Source organism: Parus major, chromosome 2, assembly GCF_001522545.3.
Source record: "Parus major isolate Abel chromosome 2, Parus_major1.1, whole genome shotgun sequence".
Classification (NCBI taxonomy): Eukaryota; Metazoa; Chordata; class Aves; order Passeriformes; family Paridae; genus Parus; species Parus major.
In genome coordinates, this window is record NC_031769.1 from 90596518 (window position 1) to 90619780 (window position 23263).

The 23263-nt window shown below is 34.9% G+C and overlaps 1 protein-coding gene across 1 annotated transcript in view; it reads right to left on the bottom strand.

Annotated features, from left to right (window-relative positions):
- The window catches only part of LOC107200547 (dynein heavy chain 5, axonemal-like), a 147771-nt gene that overhangs the window by 113601 nt on the left and 10907 nt on the right, over positions 1–23263 (bottom strand). The window contains exons 12-32 of the mRNA XM_033519374.1: positions 21690–21803; positions 20813–21014; positions 19307–19402; positions 18423–18593; positions 18242–18331; positions 17612–17767; positions 16525–16664; positions 14730–14881; positions 12982–13189; positions 12255–12342; positions 12013–12136; positions 11725–11888; positions 10516–10608; positions 9173–9376; positions 7301–7381; positions 6813–7217; positions 6549–6667; positions 4748–4884; positions 3545–3707; positions 957–1068; positions 511–639 (exon numbers count right to left, since the gene is read on the bottom strand). Of these exons, the coding sequence (XP_033375265.1) occupies positions 511–639; positions 957–1068; positions 3545–3707; positions 4748–4884; positions 6549–6667; positions 6813–7217; positions 7301–7381; positions 9173–9376; positions 10516–10608; positions 11725–11888; positions 12013–12136; positions 12255–12342; positions 12982–13189; positions 14730–14881; positions 16525–16664; positions 17612–17767; positions 18242–18331; positions 18423–18593; positions 19307–19402; positions 20813–21014; positions 21690–21803 (3148 nt within the window). The remainder of the gene's footprint in view (positions 1–510; positions 640–956; positions 1069–3544; positions 3708–4747; positions 4885–6548; positions 6668–6812; positions 7218–7300; positions 7382–9172; positions 9377–10515; positions 10609–11724; positions 11889–12012; positions 12137–12254; positions 12343–12981; positions 13190–14729; positions 14882–16524; positions 16665–17611; positions 17768–18241; positions 18332–18422; positions 18594–19306; positions 19403–20812; positions 21015–21689; positions 21804–23263) is intronic.

Here is a 23263-nt window from a genome sequence, read left to right on the forward strand (position 1 = left end):
GTGCTCTTGTGTAGAGTCACTTTTGAAATACAGAACTTCATTCTTCTTAAACCCCATGTCCTCCTCCACTTCCACTGTGTTCCAAGGATTTTTAACACTTAACAGGATCAGTCTTACTGTTTCTTTATGATTAGACATTAAAAGGGAAGAAAAAAATATATATAAATAGGCAGACCCTAAATCAGAAGAACAGAAGAATCATACTACTCTTGAAACAACAGAAGTCCTATGGAAGGATTAGTTCTATAAACTATTTGAAAACATCTATGTTTTCAAACCTTTTCCAGAATAAAAGGGAAATAAACTAACTGTTCATAACTATCTGTGCCAATCAGAACTACCAAACTTCACTTTTTCAAAGGAATTCTCCAACTAAGCCAATTTTTTTTTAATGTTACAAATCTGACTAGAAACAGGATTTCAAAAGCACTCGATCACAAGTTAAAAATCACAAAAAAACCAAAAAAAACCAAGCCAACCAAACAAAACAAAACAGAAAAGTACATATACCTCAATATCTTCTTTATGTTTTAATAAAGGGGCATCCATTACGTTTTTTAGAGTGAAATTTTCAGAGTCAACATCAAAGTGATGCCCAGTTACTTGTGCAATTTTTTCCCAGTGTCTTGACAACATTGCCTAGAAAAGTCCATAGGAATGGGGTTTTTAAAATTTGTATTAATTCTAGGTCTAGAATGATCACATACTTTTGCAATGCATCTATTAAATAAATAGGAGAGTCTTGATTTCCATCCCACTGAAAGCATTAATAGTTATTCTAATCACATTACAAAGTCTTTTGTTTTGTTTTTCTATAACTAAGCTTAACTAATTTTTTTGCTATAAATACAGCTACTTTTATCTATAAAAAAGAATTATGGAAAGCGTCTTGTAACATGGCCTTCAATAGAGTTTCTCAAATGACTCTTATCTCCAAAATATTATGCTGAACATACTTTGTTTTTCATCATTTCAAGCAAAGGACAGCTCTCAGTGAAGTCATCAATTTTTTTTTTTAGGTCTTGAAAAGCTTGCCATTCCTTCAATGCTTTCGGTAATTTTCGGATTCTTTAAAAAGCACAAAAAGAAGAAACACTTTATTCTTAATAATCACCATCCATCACTTAATAGTACAATATATTGTCATTTTTCAATGAGCTGACCAGTAGACTGCAAATAAAAATCCAGTTGCAAGTTGTCAATATTATATATAGCTGGTCATTTGTGACTGCAGGCATGAAACACAGCTAAAGACAACACAAATTATACTAGAATGGTTTGGTTTCTATTTAAGTTTGAATTAAAGGAAGTTAATTTAATGTTCAAACCCATACCTGAAATTAAGTTCCTGCAGTGTCATTGTTTTAGTAAAATTTGAAAATGCACCTGATATTGTCAAGAGGAAAAGGATTAAACAACAAATATTTCCCCAGCAAAATAAAGTACATCCTAAACTAAAACTAATCTGCTTGCAAAGAGAAAAGCACTTGTTTCAGTCAAACAAGTTTTAAGTCATATCTGGTTTGTATGAAAGATATTCAAAGCAAAATATAACACAATTTAAGATGAATCGAATTTCAAATGAAGAAGCTCTTGTACTGTGAATTGTCACAGCTCCTCTCACTTCTAAACCAGTCATGCCAATTTTCATCTGCCAAAACTATGGACCAAAGACTGAAGCTGTTCTCTTACAGCTCAATTCCAGAAACTGAAAGCTGCATAAAACCTGTCCATAATGACAAATTCCTTCCAAAAGATTCTCCATTTTTCACAGTTCAAAACCAGACAGATCTGTCACACAATGATGGAACATGTGCAAATTCTTCACTGCTTGCTGGAAAGAGGGAGATGAACATATGCATACTGTCATGGCACTACAATAACAGCAATAGTCTTTCATCTTGAATCCAACAGTAGATAGCATTAAATATGCTGGAGAAAGGCATTGCAGAATGGAAAATTTATACTCTGCCTTGTACCAAGAAGGCTTTAAGGGGCAGTTCGTGGCTACTTCTGTCCTGAGGCTTAGCAAGTGACATCTAATAAACTTGTCTGAGGATGGCTGTTAGAAATAGGATATCTTAGCTTGGCAATGAAAATGGCAATTTTTTAAAAAAATTCGAGCAACTTTTTCCTTTGTCTTCATCTCAATTATATCTTCTAGAAGCAAGTTCCATGAGCTGCACATTATGTTAAATAACTACTCCAATTGACCAGGTTTACATTTCTGTCCTGGATTAACTGGACATTCTCTTTCCATTGTATTACAGTAAAATATAAAAGGAAACTTCTCTCCAGCTGTTATTATAAACTTCTATAACGCTCTCTAAATATTTATCCTTCTTATCTCTTTCTAATTGGATAAATTTTTACCTGCAGCTTTGAATTGGATGCATTGGGGGTTTTCTTACTTTACTTTTCATGATTACAAGTTTTCTATTATATTACTATTTTTAAAAGGTAGCAAAACAAAATTACATTAAAGAACTATGCATATCTTTACAATTAGTGTAAAGCAGTAATTGTACTTCCAGCATTCCTGCTTTTTTCAAAACACAGCATACCATCTTAGCTATTTCTGTGAGTATCTCCTGTATGTTGTTTCGATTTCTCTGCCTTCAGAGAGAATAGCTTGATACAATGATGGTAGGAAACTTCCAAAAGAAGGATAGTACTGGGCTGGACTTTTATTATAAAAAAACCCATTTACTGCCTATTGGTAGTCACACTGCTCCACATATAGCTCAACACTTGAGAGGAAAAACAAAAATTTCACACATGAAGTTCAAAGAGAAACACATAAATGAAAACTATTGCTATGCAATGGCTTCCTTCAGGGTTCTGCAGAAGGAAGACTTTCTGCAAAAGTCCTGCAGCCTGTAAAATACAATTAACTGCAGAACATATTATGATGCATATTTCAGAATTCTACTGAAATGAGATGAAGATTTACGTTGTCCAAAGGCAGAAGAATATATGTTTCACATATATTCACTTTTATTAATTTTAAAAAGGAGGTTGGGTTAGGTTTTTTCAAATTAATGAGTAAAAGTTAGTTCAGTCAGTTTCTTGTGGAAAACATTATTGCTTCAAATTTCATAAATAACTCCTCAGAATTTAGCATGGCTATCTACCATTCTTGAAATAGCAGTTAAAATTTAGACAAATGTGCAGAAGTAAACAGTAGGTTCAAAATTAGATCTAATATCATGGACTAACAATTAATTAGCTGTAAACTAAATCACTGAGAAGGTACTGCATAAGATCAGCTTTGAATGTTGTTATACTTACAACCATCTTGACACAGGTTTGTACACCTTGTTTATTCAATAAGCTACAGCCTACCATGTCAATATACACCAACAAGCCTCAAGTGACTCACAAACCAGCTGCATATTGCACCACAGTGCAGCTGTGCCCAACACTGAGCATGAGATGGACCAACATCCTTCAGTCCCTCACAGCAATTTCCATGAGCTAATTAAAATGAAGAGCTAGAAATAAAAATTGCACATACTTCACCAAAAAAAAAAAACAAACTTACTTGCTTTGAAAGTCCAGAAGTTCACTGTTAATTTTTTCAATATTTAAACCATTCCAAAGCATTTCATTGTATCTGTCGATACTAGAAGTAACTGTATCATAAAGACTGTAAAGTTTCTGAAGCAATGAAAGTTCACGTTTAATTTTGTGAAGTTCAGGATATTCTGTTTCAAATTTTAAAATTGGAAATTCATGAGTTTTAATTAGGTATTCACATCAAATGTATTTATGAACATAAGAATCAATGCATATCTAATAATGCTATTTAATAAATTAATCAAATCTGACTTGCTGTTTTCTAGATAGTGTCTAGGAAGACAAACTTTTCCACTTACATTATGGAAGAGCAACAGATTTTGATGCACAGTAATTGCTTAGATCACTGATTTTTTTAATCAATATTCTTGTGTAGCAGTAGGTGTAATCTTATAATTGAGGAAGACAATGTTGAAATGGCAATGAAACACAATGTAATTTTAGACAAGAACTAAAATATCTCCCTATGTCCAATTTACACTATTTACTTAAGAGGCAGAGTTTGAGGATGATGGATGCGCTTTCAAATTAAATGATAGAATATATTAGACAATAAAACATTTTAAATGGACACCCTTAGCAGAAACATCTTATTTACTTTCTTGCATATCTTTTGGAATTCCTAGTAAAATATATTTAGATTTTGGATTTACATATGTCCTTAGACAGGAAAATGTACTCAATTTAGCATGCACAAATTAAAGTGCTTATCATACATTCTGCTGTAGTTCACACCACAGTCTTCCAAAGGAACTGTGTCTGACTAGGAGACATAAGGACATTACAGATCAGTTGCACAGCCCAAGGGAATTCATTATGCAACTGGAGCAGGGACAATTTGAGTACTTTGGCAACATGTTTCCCAAATTTGTATGGGACAGAACACTGGCAGGAAATGTGCTTAGCTATGAACAGAAAAAGTAGGAGAGCAGAGCATCTGGACCCTGAGAGCAGTGCAGTATTTCTCCACCTGATGTTAATGTATGTGCACACCGAGAGCCAGTTTCCCCCAGCTGCTTTTCATAGGAAAGACTATAATAATTTACTGCAAAGAATTTTTCTGCAAGGAATTTTTCTGCAATTTTTCTAAATTTACATGCATTTAGCAGGAATCACGTGAAAAAATTAATAGCTTAGAAACAGATATCCTTATCCCCTGAGAAACTACCTGTGATGGGAAGACCAAATAATTCTTCCCCACCAGAAAGAGAGAGATACTTCCTCCACAGTTCATCAAATATGGCTTGAAAGATCTGTAATCTGTTACTTGCTTCATGGGGAGGAATATTGTCCTCACTGGGGCCCCTGTAAAAGCCAAAACAAATTCAGTGTAATTCTCAACCATACAGGTCTCACAAAGAAGCACAACAGAACCCATACTTACTGAACATTATGTAATATTTTTTAACTTTTTTTCTGAAAATTTTTACAAGACACTAAAAGAGAAAATGAAGCACATATTCAGTGTACCAAGATTACATATTCAATAGTCCCTGAAAGAAAACCCAATTTCTTTTCTAATAAAAAAATTCATCTGTGCTACCATACATCTTACAAACAGCTAAAGATCTGCAAATGTTTTATCTTTGTTATTTCCTGCTTCTTCCGTAAAACAAATTTTAATAATTATTTTCATTTATATTTTAAAAAGGGAAAGATGCAAATACATAAATCAGGAGTGAAAACTGTGTAGTTGGCACTAGAACCATAATTAAGTAGTCAGAAAAATATGAGAAAAAAATACCATTTTGCCTAATGAGCACATCTCAGCAGTAGGACTGGGTGCAATTCCCAGATCTCACATCTGGGACCACTTCTTGGCCACATCATAATATTTTGGGATGGGAAGCCTGTCATCTTCTGTTGTGCCATGGCTATTTCTAGATAGAAATTCAGGCAGATGGGCAGAAAGCAGCAGGCTGGCTGCTTGGCAAGGGAAATGGGACCAGGAGATGAAAGTGGGAACACAAAGGCAGCCAAGGCATGATCTCACAGAACCTGAGCAGGAAGAGCAGGCCCCTCAGGGTGGTAATCAGGTTCAAATGATAGCCCAGGTCCTTAGAGAAGTCAACAATAATTAGACAGGACCGAGGTCAAGCAGGGAAGGTGAGTCAGTAAATCTGGGTTCGGGGCAGGTCTAGGGAAGGTAACCAGGATGAGACACAGGCCAGTGGGAACCAGGCTGCTCTGAGGTCAGCCTCAGGAGCGAGTCTGTGCCTTGGGACCCATGTTCAGCTCAGCAGGGCCCATGCCAGGCACAGGCACAGCTGTGGCAGAGCTGGAGCTGCAGTCAGGCACCAAGCAGTGAAGCCTCAAGTTAAGAGCAGATCCCACAGTACGGGGTGTCAGTCATGCTGAGGTCACCCAGTAGGGCTGTGTGGGAGTCCTCTGTCACCAAAGGATGAGGGAAGACCTCAAAGGCATAAAGTATAGGTCAGGTATTGTCCTAGAGCCATAATGAATCACAGCAAGCCAAATCCTGGGTTTCTTTCCTTGTTGTTGCTGTAGGAGTGTCCAATGAACCACAAATATCCCACAATCTACATCTTCAAAAGTGATAAAGTAAGTTTAAAAGGCTGAATAAGATGGTGAATTTAGAAATACCTAGAACTGGTATCTCCAGTCACATCCAAAACACTGCTTTAACACTTACTCTTAAATATCTCCCAAAGTGCTTTGTTGAGATGCAAAAACAAACTTTACATCTTGATCTGGATTGAGAATTTATTTTTTTCCCCCAACCAATTAATTCTTATGGAATATCACTGACTCCAGCACTGAAATTACAGAAAGGAATCTTTGATGGTAAGACTGTTCACCCACCTTATATTAATGTGAAATTAGGCATTTTTCCAGGTGTAATGTATAGAGCAATGCTGTGCTGTGTTTATTTTCTGAAGCCCTTTAGAGGCACCATTTTCAAACAATCACTAACAGAGTATAATTTTATTGAATCACAGGTCACCTACTTTTCAGCATATTCTTTATAAAATCCTGCAGTATCAATTTGGAATTTTTGAACACCTCTCAGTAAATCTGTTTTCATCTCTGGCTGTACCTTCAGCAGCAAGTCCTCAACCTGTCGTGCCTATATGTGGACAAAGAGAGAAAAAGCAGGCATAAAAGAATGAATGCAGGAAACAAAAAATTAATTAGGTAAATAGGTTTATTCTGTCATTTCAACATTCAGAGAGCTGATACTAATGATTTGAGAAATAATATAACTACAATACCTGTGTGTTTAGGTTCTTCCAGACATAGGCCAATCCATCACCTCTTTCTGTATTTTCATCTTGAAAGAGCAGATTGTATTTATGAAGAACAGAGTAAGATTCTTCTATATGTCCAACTGCCATGTCAATTTTAATTTCATTCTCTCGGATCTCCTTCAGTGCTTCCATTGCTTCCCGTACATCTTCTAAGTCATGGATAGGTCTGCTTAACCTCTTGCTAACATTTTCAATGAAGGAATAAATTTCACCCACATCTGTGGCAGACTTTTTATTTAAAGCTAATCCAAATGTTCTTTGTCTTGAGCGGCATTCCTGAATTAAAGCTATTTTCAGTGACTCTGTTGCAACTTCCACTGACTGCAGTGCACAATGATTGGGCAGTTCTCTGATTTTCATTTCCAATTGCTAAGACAAATACATATGTTCAGTATTTAATGTCACTAGATTTTTTCTGAGCAGTTCATTTTTATTAAAGATAAAATACTTACGGAAAAGTATCTGATTTGAGATTGGAATTCAGCCATTGTTGGTTTATTATCGATAAATTCCTTTACCTTTTCTTCTGGATCCTACTTAAAAGAAGTTTATTATTTTTATATTATATATTATTATTATTATTTATTATATTATTATTATTATTATTATTATTATTTAATTACTATTTAGCATTGGTATTATAATAACCTAAAGGGTGCCCAGCTGCCTGATATATTGTACAAACACAAAAGGTTCCCTCTCTAAAAGAACTTATGATATAAGCATTATTTAAGTATATTATAAGTACAAATTATTTTACTTCAACTGCCTTTCCTGACTCTTACTTTTTGTATAATACTCTTCAAAGAACTTGAAATCTCTAACTCAAAAACTGACACAAGTCAGGATATCCCTTATCCATCCAAATGTTACTACAAAATTTACAATGTAGCTGCTAAAATTTTGATGGAAATCTTTCCATCCTAGTCTTCCTTCTGTCTGCAACCTCAAAAAAGCAGTTCATATTTTCTAACAGGTATTTAAATGTGAGGAATTACACTCAGTCATCTTCACTCTGCCTGAAACAGCACCTTTAAACTGCAGTTTCTAGGTGCAGATGGCCTCCTGACCATTTGAATAAAATGGTCTGGCAGGGGAGGATGGATCTAAAGGGAGAGAGGGCATTTAGCTTGCTGAAGGTTGTTTATAGGCAATAGAGTACTGAGTATCCTTCCTTTTCATAAGGTAAGCCTGTCTCTGCAGAGGTGAGAAATCAGTGTCACCAGCTCAACAAATGTGCAAGGTTCTCAGTTCAATTACAAACAGATGATCTTCACTCATCTCAGAGACATTCCCCTGCAGTCTGCACCATGAGATCCCTGACAATTTGCACCTCTCTGGCCAATAATGAGTTACCAGCAATGGTTCCCAATGGTCCAACAGAGATTATAAAGGTGGGGGGAACAGCGCTGGCTCCTGAGGAATTTTAAGGAGCAGGTTAATTGACTGTTTTAGAAGATTTTAGTAAGAAAGAAACATTGTTCACCCAATCTGACTGTGTCTTGTCTGGGTGAAACTACATGTTACCAATATGTGCTTAACTCACCCAAACTTAGCATTAAGCTTTGGAACCTCAGAAGCCATGAAGAGCTGAAAATGCTCTCAGCCTGGACAGAAGAGTCACTTAAGGGTTGATTTAGGAATGGGAAGTTAAAGAATACTAAAGCACCTCTGACAGGTAAGACCAGTAGTTATCCATTTCCAGAGCTGAATTTTACTACTCAGAATGTACTCAAGGTTTTACTTTGTGGTGAATCTCCTGACAAAACACTCCACAGAGCTTTACCATTTATGTTACTGGACCCACTCCCTAATGAGGAAAACTCCATCAGGGCAGATTCACTTCAGCTTTCAAACCTTTTTTGCTGAAAGATTTCCTAGATACAGGTCATCTCCTTTTTTTGTGAAGATAAAGTAAAGTATCTCTCAGCAGTGGTTGACTGAGAACTAGTCCATTTAATATTCAGGAATAATTTTGCTGTCTCTAATTTCTAAGAGATTCTGTTCAAGTATTCTTTTTCATAACACATGCAAACAAGATGCTGTGAGAAAGATTTATAAGCATATGAAAGCACAAGCTTATTTATGCCCCAAAATTCTTTTTGTGTTCTTCTGCTTTCTTTCTTAATTGCTTTAATTGGTAAAGATTTGCAAGTTCTGGTCAACACAAGAGCAGACAGAGGAATTATGAGTGTATGGATTCTACCATGAAACCAATGCTTCCTACTGAGTACAGATTCCTTATACAACAAATATTTATTTTTTTTTTTTACATATTTAGATTTTACAACACATCAACATATTATATTAAGCATGTAATTAACCTTGTTCCAGATGTCCGAAAATTCAGTAAAGGTCTTCAGAAGAACCAGTGCTTCAGTTTTAAGAGACAAAATAATTGTATTTAGTTGGATCACCACTTTGTTTACATCCTTATGTTCAATGATCTGTTTGTCTAAAGGTTTCAGTGCCACCATCCTGTTGAGTTTGCTCTCATCACCTAACTCTAAAGCAAGAGCTTGTTCAACCTGGTATAAATTAAACAAGAAAAAAAAAGTCCACTAGTTTGTTTGGGGTTTTGTTCTTCTTTTTGAATTACAGAATGAGCAATGATGTTCAGATCATAACTATTTCTAGGAACAAAGAGAAAGTGCAGAGAAATGTTCACAGGGAGACTCCCTGTTCTCAGCTTGCATTTTTACACAGTTCTAGTGTTAAAGCTGATTTTATAAAAGATTGTATAAAAGATGCAGAGCTCTGTGTTAATCATCTCGGAATTGCAACAGTCAAATGTGTACCATATATAAGTATAGTTTTCTCCTCCTACATAGCTGCTAAGGTCCTTCTGCCTTCTTTGGTGTAGAATTACAATCCATTCTCATTCTTGGCCATAGAAAGTCCTGAAGGCAGTGCAAGGTTATCTGCTTGAAAATAAGCTAACATTCTGCTTAACAAAACAGAGTTCAGTCCACTCTCTCCTAGTTATTTTTTAAGTTTTTTTAATATTGATTATTATTTATTTGCAGGACTTGAATGTGGGTTTTTTTACCAAAAAGACCTCATCTATTTTTCATGTCATATCAATAAAAGAAAATATTTTTTTAAAAGACACTTCTCAGCACAGATCTACGGACATCTATATTTTGTTCCCAGAGGAGACAATTAAGGCCACATGATTACCAGTACTATGCATTCTTGTCCTTCAACAAATTTCAGTTTCTATCTGAACCTCAGGCCTTCCCAAGGTTTTAGTGCTAATTTTGATGCCAGTTAAAATATTTGTGCTGTATTAACTGTAGTATGATAGGTGCCATATGAAGGCTTGGAGTTTAACTTAAAGAGATTTTGCCTGGGAAGAGTGATAATGATTTATACTCAGCTGGTAGAATTTACAGATAATGCTGGTTCTACACTATCATCATCTTACTTGAACAGTATATTTGAAAGATTTTTTTAAAGCAACTTTTGATTTTAATATTAGAAACTACCAAAGATATGATTTATGAACTATTACTGTTACGTTCTATTACTTGACATGGAGATTAAAAACTAGGCTTTCACTTAACAGTAAGATCAACCAGGAAACAAGTCAAAGTATTGGTACAGAACATAATCTTAAGAAATGTTAACAATTTTTTTTTTAAAATAATCAAAATGAAATACCCACCTGCTGCTGTTTATAATGTAAGTAAGCAAATTTCCACAGGGGAATATCTTTGGCTACTGACAGTATGATATTTACTGCTTTGTTTACAGCACTCTGAAAAAAGCAAAACATTCACCTTGAGCTCACTGAGTTATTATATGTGTGGCAGATGATCATCCAAACAATACCAAAGTTGAAAAATTATACCTCTATCTTTAAATGAAATGTTCTAATAAGCGTGACATAGGATCACCAAAACACATTTGGTAAGGGGAAGGAATATTCCATCGAGTCTTATCACAGTCATTCCAAGTTTATGTGGTTTTCAAACAAGAATATAAGAGACCTTTATGAACAGTAATCATGAATCCCTGGGGATTATAACTTAGTTACAGTACTGTTTCCCTTTAAACTGTTATAAACATAGTTATGTGTTATTAATAATAGTTTTCACATTCACATCAGAATGCTTGAATATATTTGCCTGAATTTGTGATGGTATGCTCTATAATCTATAAGGCAGCTACAGAAATTATCATATGACTTCTTCTATATATGGCATTTTAAAATCACACTTTGTGGCCTGATTTCTCACTGACAAAACCATGAAGGCTGCACATGAAACTTGAGAAATAACTCAGCTACTGATTTTGATGGTTGCCATGCTAAATGAGAAATCCAGAAATCAACTCCATAAACAACTAATACTCTGACTAATTTCAGACATCACAGGATATTGCAAATATGTGTGTAAGAATTTTGCTGCACTAGTGTAAGTTTAAAAGAGTGTTTAAATTTTTTCACAGTTTAGGGCTTCAGGCTGGTAATATTTTTCTTTTCATTTCTCTACTGCTGAATGCTGATTTATGAATTATACTTTAAACAGATTTTAAATTCTGAAAAGGTTTAAAGAGACTGGGAAGTCAACCAGGCTGTATTGATGGCATTCATTTTTACTTTTTCACTCATTTTGAAATGTTTGCCTCTCAGTAGAGGTTTGTGAATTACTGAGTTACTGAGCTTTGAGAAAAAATGTTCCTTGTAACAGCATGTACAACAGACCTGCTGTGCCTGTTTTGCATCCTTAGCACCCACCGTCATCATGAACTCAAATGTCCTTTTCTTCCCCTTCCTTTTAGTTCTTATACCAGACTTGCACAAATTGCATTAAAACAAGGCATTTATAAATGTTTTATCAAAAATGACTGAGATGTGCAATAGTTTTGTTACCTGAATATCTTTAAGACTTGGTCTCAAAACAATATTTGGAATAGCCAGTTGAATTTCAGCTCTGAACAAAGGAACCCTGTGTGCCTGTACAGACTTAGTCGTCTGATACCTGGAGTCAATAACATGCAGTCGATGTCTTAAGGATTCTAAAGAAATCTTCATGCCTAAATAAATGTAATATTTAAGTGAGAATATTATTTTTTACCACAATAAGTTGGGGGCAGGGTGGAACAGAAATCTTAAGGTTTTATTTTAAAAATTAAATATATCTGAAAAAATCAGACTCACATCTGATCAAAGAGTCAGTATTCTTCTGACAAAGCTGTGCCATCAGGTTATAGCAGCTACAGGACAGACATTCTTGGCAGCGTGTTTTCTGCTTCATGTCAAGATGTGTACAGGCAAAGGAATCCTGAAGAGTGAAAGGGAAATTCTTAGGAAAATAATCATATTATCCAGCATATAAATGAAATATCAAGTATCTGACTAGGTTGTAGAAGGTCATAATGTAATTATTGTAGAGATCTTACCTCCAGAGTTCTTCCAGCATCTGCTTTCAGACTGTGCTTAAGAACATCTATAAGTTCATACACAGAGCATTCCACTTGCTGGCTCTGCCTACAAAAACAACCTTACAGTCACCCATGGGGAATCAAACATAAGGAATACCCTTTGTTATTTCCCAGACACACACCCCCTGTACCACTGCACTTGTGTGAAGGGAAATTCCCTTTCAATGTTTTGCTGTTTGTTCCTATTCCTTGGGCATGCAGAGATTTTAAAACATGCTGACTAAAAAGAAACCCATTTTTCAGATCCTATTATATCTGATTCAACTGGACTTCATAATAATTTTGTTTTAAAAAAAAAAGGTTTCTTCCAGCTATAGGTGATACAACAGGTTTATCATGATGGGGCAGTAAGATAATCTGTGAAATCAGAATGATTAAAATAAAAACAAAAGAAGTATTAAGAAACAAGCAATTAACATGTGAATGAGATTTCAAGTCCTATCCATCTTCATCTTTCTTGCTACTTACAAGAATGCTATAGGAAAAAATGTAAGAAATGCTAAATAAATGCTAAATGCAAAATACTATACTATCTCACAACTGCTGTGAGAGTTTCTCCCTGCATCCTAAGACTATCACTTTGCTCTAGACTAGTACTCTGTTACAATAACATTTTAAAAGTAAAGGCTCTACACATAAACCCTCCCAAGCATGACTTTCAAGTTTGTGCAATTAAGAAACCTACTGAGACAGTTTGGAAGCAGCAGAGATAGCAAGCTTTTCTATTTGTTCCAAGAAAGAAGTCACATCTGTAGGTTCATCTTCTGGCAAAACTATCAGAGCAGTGTTTGACATGTCTTTCAGAATTCTTTCAATTCTACATTCCAGGGTGTCAGACGCTGCTTTTACCACATAGTCCAACTCCCTCAGAGTACTGTAAACGTTCTGAATAACTAAACAAGGATAACAAAATGAAAACAAATCAATCCAAAACACAGATCTCTTAAGTCTCATCTCCCCTTCTTCCCACCCCTTCCCACTTCTCACCCCTGCCTCCCCCCAGCTTTTATAATGAAATGAAGATTTAATGGCAATGAAATATGAAAGGAAGGCCTGAAACATGATGGACTTGCTGTACTTTTCAATCTTTAGATTAAACCATTTCATAAGAAACAGAACAATATCCTTCAAAATGTCTCTTCTTTTTGGTAATAACATTGTAATGAAAAGGATCAACAAAATAGAACAGAAAACAGAAAGGATATAAATGCCCTCCTACATACATACACAGCAAAATGCAGTACTTTACCATTGTAATTAACTTAAAAATTAAATGGGTCAAATTCTCCCAGCCAAGACTACAGCCTTGTTAAACTATCAGATTTCTTCTTTCATATGTATCACTTAATTTACTTTGGAAACAGATAAACTTATTGTTTTAACAAATGTGTTTATTAAACTAAAGGTAAAATCTACTGTTCCTGCTCTTTCTGAATAGACTGGAAAAATTCTTCCCCTTTCATACTTCCATTGCAAAATAGAAAGAAATACAGCACCCGATGTCCTTTGCCACTATTATTACCATGAACTTTTATATATATAAATATATGTGTATATTTCTACTGTATGTAGAAAGAAATCACTACGATATCTAAGGCACAGCAGTGTGCCAGGGCTGTCCAAGTGCTGATGTTTTAAGTAAGAAACGTTATTTATTGCAACTAGGAAGTTAATGGTGGAACTTGTCTTTTTATTGTCTAAAACAGAAAAGCAATCCAAAAAATTCCTTATATATATATTTTTATTTTTTTTTAATATATAAATTCAGTAGTCCTAAATCTATTTTTCTGCTGTGTCTCCTGAGTTTTAGTCTAGAAGGTGACTATGGACCCCCATATTTCTGGATGGAGTTCCCTTAGATATCACTTTCAGATTTAGACCGTACCTGTTCCTGTTTATATTGCTGCTTTTCCTTTTGAAGAAGAAAAGGGAAAGCTTAACATCAATCAACCTCAACTGAAAAACTTATTTACAAGCATGACCTATTGTCTTCTCAAGAAGCTGCAACATGAAAGTCTTGGTGATGGTTTTCTATATGCCCATTTCAATGACATTTTACAGCAGTTAATCTATTTCATGCTGCATTTGATAGGGTTAAGGTTGTGTCTTACTGGTAGTGTGGAAAATCTCAATGTCTAATAAAAAATGTTTTTTGGAAAAAAAATTAGGATTTGAGCAGAAATCTGCAGCTTTGATTCCAGACATGTCACTTTTAGGATGTTCAGCACAAGTTACGAAGATTTTTTTTTTTAATATAAAAGATATTATTAAGACACCCATAGCTTTTTCCTTGTCTCACATTCTTGTAGCAGTTGGGCTAAAATTATCCACCTAAAGTGGTCAGTTCACAAACATTTTTTTCACAGAGAAGCAAAAATAAATGCAGGCACCTAACAGTATGAAGTTCTCACCACTCCTTCTACTATTACCTACATTTATTGATGTTCAAAGAAGTCCACGACAGCTGCATCAGGCCCGGGGTAAGGGCATCCTCAACATGTCCTATCAATGGCTTCATCAGCGGCTTCAGCACAACAGGGATCCTATTCAGATGCTCCTTGTAGCTGATCAACAGGTTCTGGAGTCTGATAGACATTGTTATGTTTATAATGTGCTTAATTCATATATATGAAACACACAGAATTTTGGACACATTTTCTGTTAAAAACCTTTGCAAGTTCCGATCCTATCTTAACAATAAGAACCCTTCCCAGCTCTTCCTAACTCCAGACAGGCCTCTGTCTTTTCCAGCAGCAGAGCCAGACTGAAGAACTAAATACCTGCAGCAAAGTGACTGTGATCAATTGACAGAATTCTTCTGCAACAAAAATTATTCACAATTAAAAAAAAAATGGAAACAGGGAATTGAAAACATGGGGTTTTGTCTCCATCTTCTCATCTCACAAGTCATGGCATGAAATTACAGTGCTTATAAGAAAAGCTACATACAAACCACTTAGAACCCCCAATCCCAAAGAAAAAGGGTCCAAATTCTGAAATAAGGTTTACCAGTATAGTTCCATGAAAATGGAGCCACACAAAGAAATTACATAAACAAGAATTAGAAGAAAATATAATTCAAAGGTCAGATAATGGGTTCCTTACAAGAAATGCTGCAAAAACAGCAATCGCTGTGTTCTGCACCAGATTAAAATCACAACTTTATACATCATTGTTAAAAAACAATAAACTGAGATACCCATTCACAATATACCCAGAACTGTTTTCTAAATGTTGTTAATCAAAAATCTACACCCCCTTAATATTTCTTCTCTACCTGGGGAGTCAATATGAAGGTTTTTTTAGAGTAGAAAGAAAGTTTGGCTTTCTTTTTTTTAATGTAAATATTTTCTGTACTTTTTTTTCCTGTTGGATGGCAAAATTTGGATGGCTGTTGTATTTTGGAGGTTTGTAGCAGAGTTTGCCTTGCACATTAAAAATCTTAGGTTAGTTGTCCTTAAACACTCCACACAAACTCAATGAAAAATGCTGCCTTGTAAGACTGAAACACTGAAAATTTCAACAACAGAAAAAGAGAGAAGAGGTTGAAGTATTTATGAAACTCTTTAATTTCATCCCTTTTTGTCCAATTCTAATTAAGAAATGAAGAACGCTCCTCACAAAGCATTGCTTTTTCAGATTGAACATCCCTGTTTAGAGAGTTCTAGAATTAACAACCAGCATCCCTGCTGAAATGAAAGAATTCTTACAGCAAAGATTTGAACTATTACAAGAAACAGAAAGAAATTCTTTTAAATCAACAAAAATAAATTTAAATATTCAACCCGAGAGACCAAGTTATAAATTAGGCAATGTATTCCCTTTATACATGTTTGGGTTGTGCAGTAATCAAGTGATTAATTCCAGCTTATTTTTCTAACAAAAAAAATCTTCTGATCCTAAGTGTAATATTTTGGAGTGTAATTGTTATATTAGAGTGCACAGATGCACTCTAACAATAATAATAGCAGTACCTAGGAGCTCCACTTAGAGAGCAGGTGTTGAAGTAACAAAACAAAAACATGTAGGCATTTCCAAGTAACCAGATATGCATGTAAATAGGAACAACTGCATGTTAATATGGAAATGCAGGGGAAAGCAATTAAAATTCAATTAAACTCCATCAGAAAGAAAAATTATAATAAATCAAAAGCAATATATGCAACAGACTCAAAGGTAGGGATTCCCATTTGCAGATGAGAAACAAATCCAAAAAGTGTTCACTCACTCCCTTTGATGTCTTTTAATCTGTTCTTCATCTGCGCACAAGCCAAGGACAACATCTGGGACTTCAAAATGCATTTTTCTCAGGTATTTTGACTCATAAAGTACTTCCAGGACCACTGGGTCTAAGTTTACAAATAATTCCTTCATGTAGCAGAGAAAGAAAGAAATAGAAAATAAGTCACTAGTTTGGTATTTACCCACAGTGTGATATAACTGGATCATTTAAAGAGATGTAGATGGACTGGAAAGGATTTCTAAAATTTACCCGTGCTTCTTCTTCAACCTTCAACTAGAAATGTATAGGTTTCCCAAAGTATTAATCAACCAATAGCTTACACTGTGACTCCTTCACTGTGCCCTAACCACTTGGCTCCCATGACTTCTCAAGTTTAATTCTAGCTCTTCAGCTACATTCTCTGGAAGTTAATTTGCCTTTCATCTCAGCTTCTCCATCAGTAACTAGGGAGAAATATTGTGAAGGTTAATCTCTATACTTCTGGAGGCAGTAAATATTTTCAAGATGCTACATAAATTTGAAAACTATGTTAATGGTTGTCAATTATGGAATTTATTAGTACAGAGAATGCCACATGTTAAACATAATTTCTCTGTACTACAGCAGAAAAAAAATCTGTGAAGTAAGAATGGTAAAATTTTCTGCCTCAACAATCAGTTTTGAAAGCAAATTAATGAATTATTGCCATATATTCAACACAGTGATATTGATCACTGCAGAAAAGACCATGACCTAGAAAACATTTCTTCCTTGACTAAAATTTTGGTTAACATAGAAAATAAACTAGGAAACAATATCTAAAGATTGTAGATAAGTCAGTAGTAGATATGTAATTGCTGGATACTGTCCTTTTTATACCCTGAATAAGACAGAAGCCTTATGAGGAAGAAATATTATGAAACGTATCATAAATATACACAAAAAGGAAAATATTTCAACTCAAGTGCTCATTTTTTAACCCTATTTAGGTTAAGGTTACTTTTATGCTTTCTTTCCTATCCATGATGTGATTAAAGTAGCATGTGTAATACTAAATCATGTAACATTCATACAAAGAATGAATCATATTTACCTTGGTTTCTGGGTGCCTGACAAGTAAGGAAGCACACAGAGCATTCCTCGCCTGGTCAGCAAACCTGCACCAGGCTCTATAATAAATAAGCTCAAATTCCAGAAGAACTGCAGCCATTTTATTGTAGTTCTTGATAACTTTTTTCATTTCCATTGTCTGCAATTTAGGGGGGAAAACACAAAAAAGCACCACTTAAACAACTCCATGAGTCTAACACAGTAGAAAGGCTCTCCACTAGGCTTTTCCTCTCCACCACAGGAAAACTAAAGAAATCTCTAAATTATGCTGTTTTAGAGACAAGATAAGACTCAGAAACATAGCAGTATATTTAGGAATTAAATTATTAAGTAGTATTCAACTTCTCTAAGCAGCATAACTCTTTTCCTGATTTTACCTCTCACTCTTGTTCATAGAACAAAGTTTATATTATGAGATATACAAGGCACTAATGGCCCACTGAGAAAGGTATACAAATGATCCCACTGTTGAATGAGCTTGGCTACAAGCCAAGATACAATAAAAAAGATTTAATAAATAGAATAGTGAGTGTAGAAGTATACAAGTAAATTTTCTGTCTCTTAATAACATCCTTAACAGCTTAGGATAAATCCTCCTTTGCTAATTTCCAACCTTCAAAAGTGTGGTTTTCTTTTTAAGGAACATCATTGGACGGTCAATTTTTCTGAATAACTGCTGAGCCCACATAATCTTCCCTGTTACCTAAACACAGAGGATATGAAGTTATATTTTGTCATCTTAAAAACAGTCAAGAAGTAAAGTAATTTTTTTCTCTCATTTACTTCAATCTTACTGGTGGTATATTACGTGGTAAAGGTGGATTTCCCTTTTCCTTCTGATAGAGTTTTTGAATAAACTCTAAGTCTTGGCTGTACTGTTGAAGAACAATGGTATACTTCTCATTTAAATCAATATTTTCTCCTATTTGTTCAAGCTTTATCAGAAATTCCAGCATCTGTTCAGTCTAAAAAGGAAGATGGAGCATTTACTTCAGAAGATAACAGCTCAGAAAATCATTGTCCATAAAGTATTCTATTAATTTAGAATATGCAAATTTTTCAGTCATTTTCTAAAAATTACAGAAAAAAACATCCCGACAAGTTTGTGAATTTTATTTCTATATTTTGTCCCACACAGGACATACCACTGTATAAACCAAGAAACTGTTATCACTACAGCTTGGGTTTTTTCTGACTCTCAAATCCTCACTGCTTTTTTTCAGCAAACAGTTGTGGTAGAACACCTACACCTTTACCTCACACTTCATTAACATTTCATATCTGCTCAGGGCCTGAGCCATTAACAATACTGACATTAAGGAAACAGATGGCAGATGTTTATTCATTACTTCTGCCAGTGAAACAGAAATAACTTAGAAATGCAACAAGAAGCACCAAGATGAAAAAAGAAAATAAACTTCAAAATACAGAGCTATAAAATTAGTATGAAAAGATGGAACATACACTTGGGACCAAATAAGAATGAACATTCCTTTACAGCACTTCTGCAAGCAACTTTTAGGACATTTGTAATAGGTTTGATGTCTTCCAACATTACTCAGGCAGCCACCAGCACAGCACAAGGCACTGGCAGCAATGAAGGAGTTTAGTAGGAGCTATGGGTGCTCGGCCCTTCTGAGCAGCAGAAGCAGGGGTTTGCATTTGTAGCCTTACTTACAGTTACGGTCTTCTCAAACCAGGAATCCACAAATTCCTGGATAGATTCATACAATGCTGCAATTTGATTCTTAAATTCAAGATAATCTTTTTCAAACTAGAATAAAAGCAAAAGAAAAAAATCATCTATAATGCTGCTTTTGTTTTATTAAAAAAATCCTTTCTGTGAAGATTTTTGGGAATCTGTTTTGTCTACCCGGTGCGTGTGTTCAGCGCTGCATTAAAAAGAATAGGAACAACTCCAGCAGCAAAGGCATTTACACTCTAAGCAAAGCAAACAAAACACAAGCAGGGCTGGGTTAAATGACTAAAGCCTCATCTTCATGAACACCAGGGAGTGCAAAGGAACACAGACAGGCTGAGGAAAACTCATAACCTCATCAGAAAGAACAAAGCATATTCACCAGCTACTTGCAGCCCTGCCACAGGAGAGTGCTCAGCTCACTGTCCAGGTATGAAACCCATCCAAGGCGAGCAAACTGGCAGGCTCTTCAGAGCACTTTGCAGACTAATGGAGGCTGCTACTAAATTTGGCAGCTCCTACAAGTAATTTGGGTATTTGTCTGTAACAATTTTTTCTTAAGAGTTCAAAATACTGAGGGCCTGACAAAAAGAGTTTAATGTCAACTTCTCTCAAAGAGAGCAGTGCACAAGCTTGGGAAGACAGTACAGAATAATAAATAAAAAATAAATAAAAAGTCATTTTAACCCCTCCAAATTCCAGTGACCAGTAAATGACCTCTTTCAGAAAGGAGCCACGCAGCAGGCATTACAGAAACACACAGGAAGTATTAGGGAAACATAAGCCATCAAAGTCAGAAGAAAGTCAAAAGTGCTCCCGAGTTAAATGTTTAAGGGAAAGTTAATGACAGTGGTAAGCTTTAGTTCAGGAAGGCAGGAGAGTGAGTCAATACTACTAGGACTTCTATTGCAAGGCCACTAACTCTGCAAAACAAGCAGGCTATAGGTCAGGAAAAGCAGCTCATTTCCAGCATGTACAGGATTAAAACATGACACTGGAGCATTTGAAAAGCCATTTTAGCTTTTATCACTCTGTTCAGTACTGAGAGCGATATCATTCCCCTCTCAATTCAAAATGTGCAATTATGTGCCTTTACTAACTGCTGTAATACTGCCATTGCTATTATTTTTAATAATATTGAGTAACACTTATAATCAAGCAAACTGTATTTGGTGTGTTAACATACCTAAATTAGTTCTCACTCTGCAGCTCAAAATATATGCATCTCAAAACAATCAGGCTTAGGAAAATTAGTTTGTAGCATTACCTATCACACAAAACCTAGTTTACAAAAAGTTAAAAAAACATTTGACGTAAAAAACAAATTTATCCTAACACTTTAAATTGTATTTAAAGATATGAGAGTATTGGTAGTATTGTTACTGCAAAATAATATATGCATTTTTATAATATTCAACATTCTTTGTATAATTCCAATGAAAAGCACAGAATTAACAGTGTCACACAACTGCTGAATGGAAGTACCTCTTTTTTCCTATGGTCCAGAACATCATACTGTTTGGATTTTGTATTTGTAGCAATGCTCTGGTATTGAGTAGTGATTTCGTCAATGCCTTCTATTTTTATATGCTGGAGCTCTAAAAGGCTTTCCATAGTTTTGCTCATATCTGCAATTTTCTCCAAACGTTTACAGAAGGTCTCAAATTTTCCAAATATGTAGTTTTCACTAACAACAAAAAAAACAACAGAGGGATTTCTACGAAAATCTCTTTGCAACACATTTTTATTTATAACACTTATATTCTACCAGAGCTGCTATTAAGTTTCACACCCAAAAAAAATCATATTGTTATGATTACATATCAACAAAAAAAATTTAAACTCACATATATAAACCACAATATGCTTAATCCTTACATGTTTCAATTAAAAGCCTTTACATTTCACAGGAATAACTCTTTCAAATAAATAATTGCATGAGAAGAAAATGTGAATGCACAATACCAACAAATGCCTCATGATTTAAGTGCCAATACAGGTAAAACTCTCCTTGATATTTTGATAGAGAACCCAGCTAAAAGCTGACTGAATTCCTTGAGAGTGTTTTCATTTATATTCATGATTCAAATTTTTTAGGCTCTCATACCATACATGTATATTTGCATTCAGTTAATAAATGCATAAATTCCCCTGAAGTCCTACTGGACTTGCTGAATCAACAAGTGACTGGGAAAAACTTGGTTTACTCCTGAATAAAAATAAAAATCCACTCTGCAAGGTCTTCTCCTGATTAGAAAAAAAAAACTTCATTTTAATTGAATATTTAGCCAGCAGATATAATTTCATCTCATTTATAAATTGTACTCATAATTATGATTCAATATTGGAGTAAATTATTTACCTGATATCAAACTGCCTGTCACTTTCCTTTAGCTCCTCCCTAATTTTCTGAAAGGATGCTTGGTACTTTTCTTTGAGGAAAATGCACTGTTGTATCCTCTTTAGCAATTCTTGCCTGAGGAAGAAAATACAGAAGACAGGAAATCAACCCAAGGTCTTCAAAAGAGTATAAATAAAAATAAAATATTTTTGTCAAATATGCAACTTTGCAAAATAAGAACACAAAATTATGTACCACATGAAAAATACTAAAAATATGGTGTTCTCGAGTCAAAAATTTTTGACTTGAACCTGTTATCTAGACTGCATATTTTTATCTTGGGTTTTGTTGTCATCAATCCAAAACTTGCATGGCAGTCCACAAAGGATGTATACCAGGATAATGCTGACTACCAAATGATAACAGCTTGGCTGTTTCTCCTCTTCTGTACCAAGTATTGATGATAGGCTTTCCTTTGTTTCTTTATTTTTTTCCTAAGCAGACAAGACTGGAGAAGTATTTTTCCATGCTAAAATAAGGATGAGAAGACTATTGTTTCTTTAAAAATATATGCCAGGAAGAATTTAGTTCCTAAGGCCATAGATAGCTACATCTTACACACAGTTGTTCATTAACCCTGAGGTACCACATGAGATACATGGATGAGGCATGGAAACAAGCCATAAGCCATTTGCCCAGAGCTGTTCCTCCACTTTGGTTATGTCTTTCATCTTCCAAAAGATTGCTGGGAATTAAAATGATAGTGGAATTTATAGGCTGAAACCATTAACTGGGACAAACTTTTGCAGGAATAGCAGATTAAGTAAATGAGAAGAATGTCTCAGAAATAAATTCAGCTAGAATAAAAAAAAAATGTATTCTTTTATTTACATTAATTACTTAGAATAAGTATAATCAGTACTTAATTGACTATGGTACTAATTTCTGAAAAATTCCCTTTATCTACACCAAAATACAGGAGGAATCAAAACTGTTAGATGTACATCCTGTTACATCAGTGTCACTTTGACTTGGCTGGAATATAAGCAGAGACATCCTGACTATCTGCTTTGATGAAGCTTGTAACACCTTTTCCTTTTCATGTCAATATCCTTAATCTTACTCCAGTTACACTATTCCAAGACACTATTCCAATTATTAATTTTCCAGTTGACAACTTCAGATGTCATGTTCATCTTAACTTCTCTCTGTGGTTTCCCCCTTTTTTTTTTTCATGAAAATAATTGACCTGCTCTTGTAGTATGTGTTCTTCCTGTGTTACCTGCACTTGCCATCCTTCAGATACACTTGTTCTGCTGGTGACATCAGCATTCACCACTCAATGAATAATAAGTTTCATACAAACACCTCTGTGCTTCCATTTATGCTCAGTTTACCACTTGTACAAGTAGCTGTAGAGCAGCTAACTCATCCCTTCCTTGAAATGCCACACAATACAACTGAGTTGTGATTTTGTTCCCTTCCTCAAACTGACTTTCATGTCTAGTAACAGAAAAATATAAATCTTGGGTGGAACTTTGCCAGTCTGTCCTTGGAGCTGTTCTATGAAGTATTTCAGCTCCCAATTTCTTAAG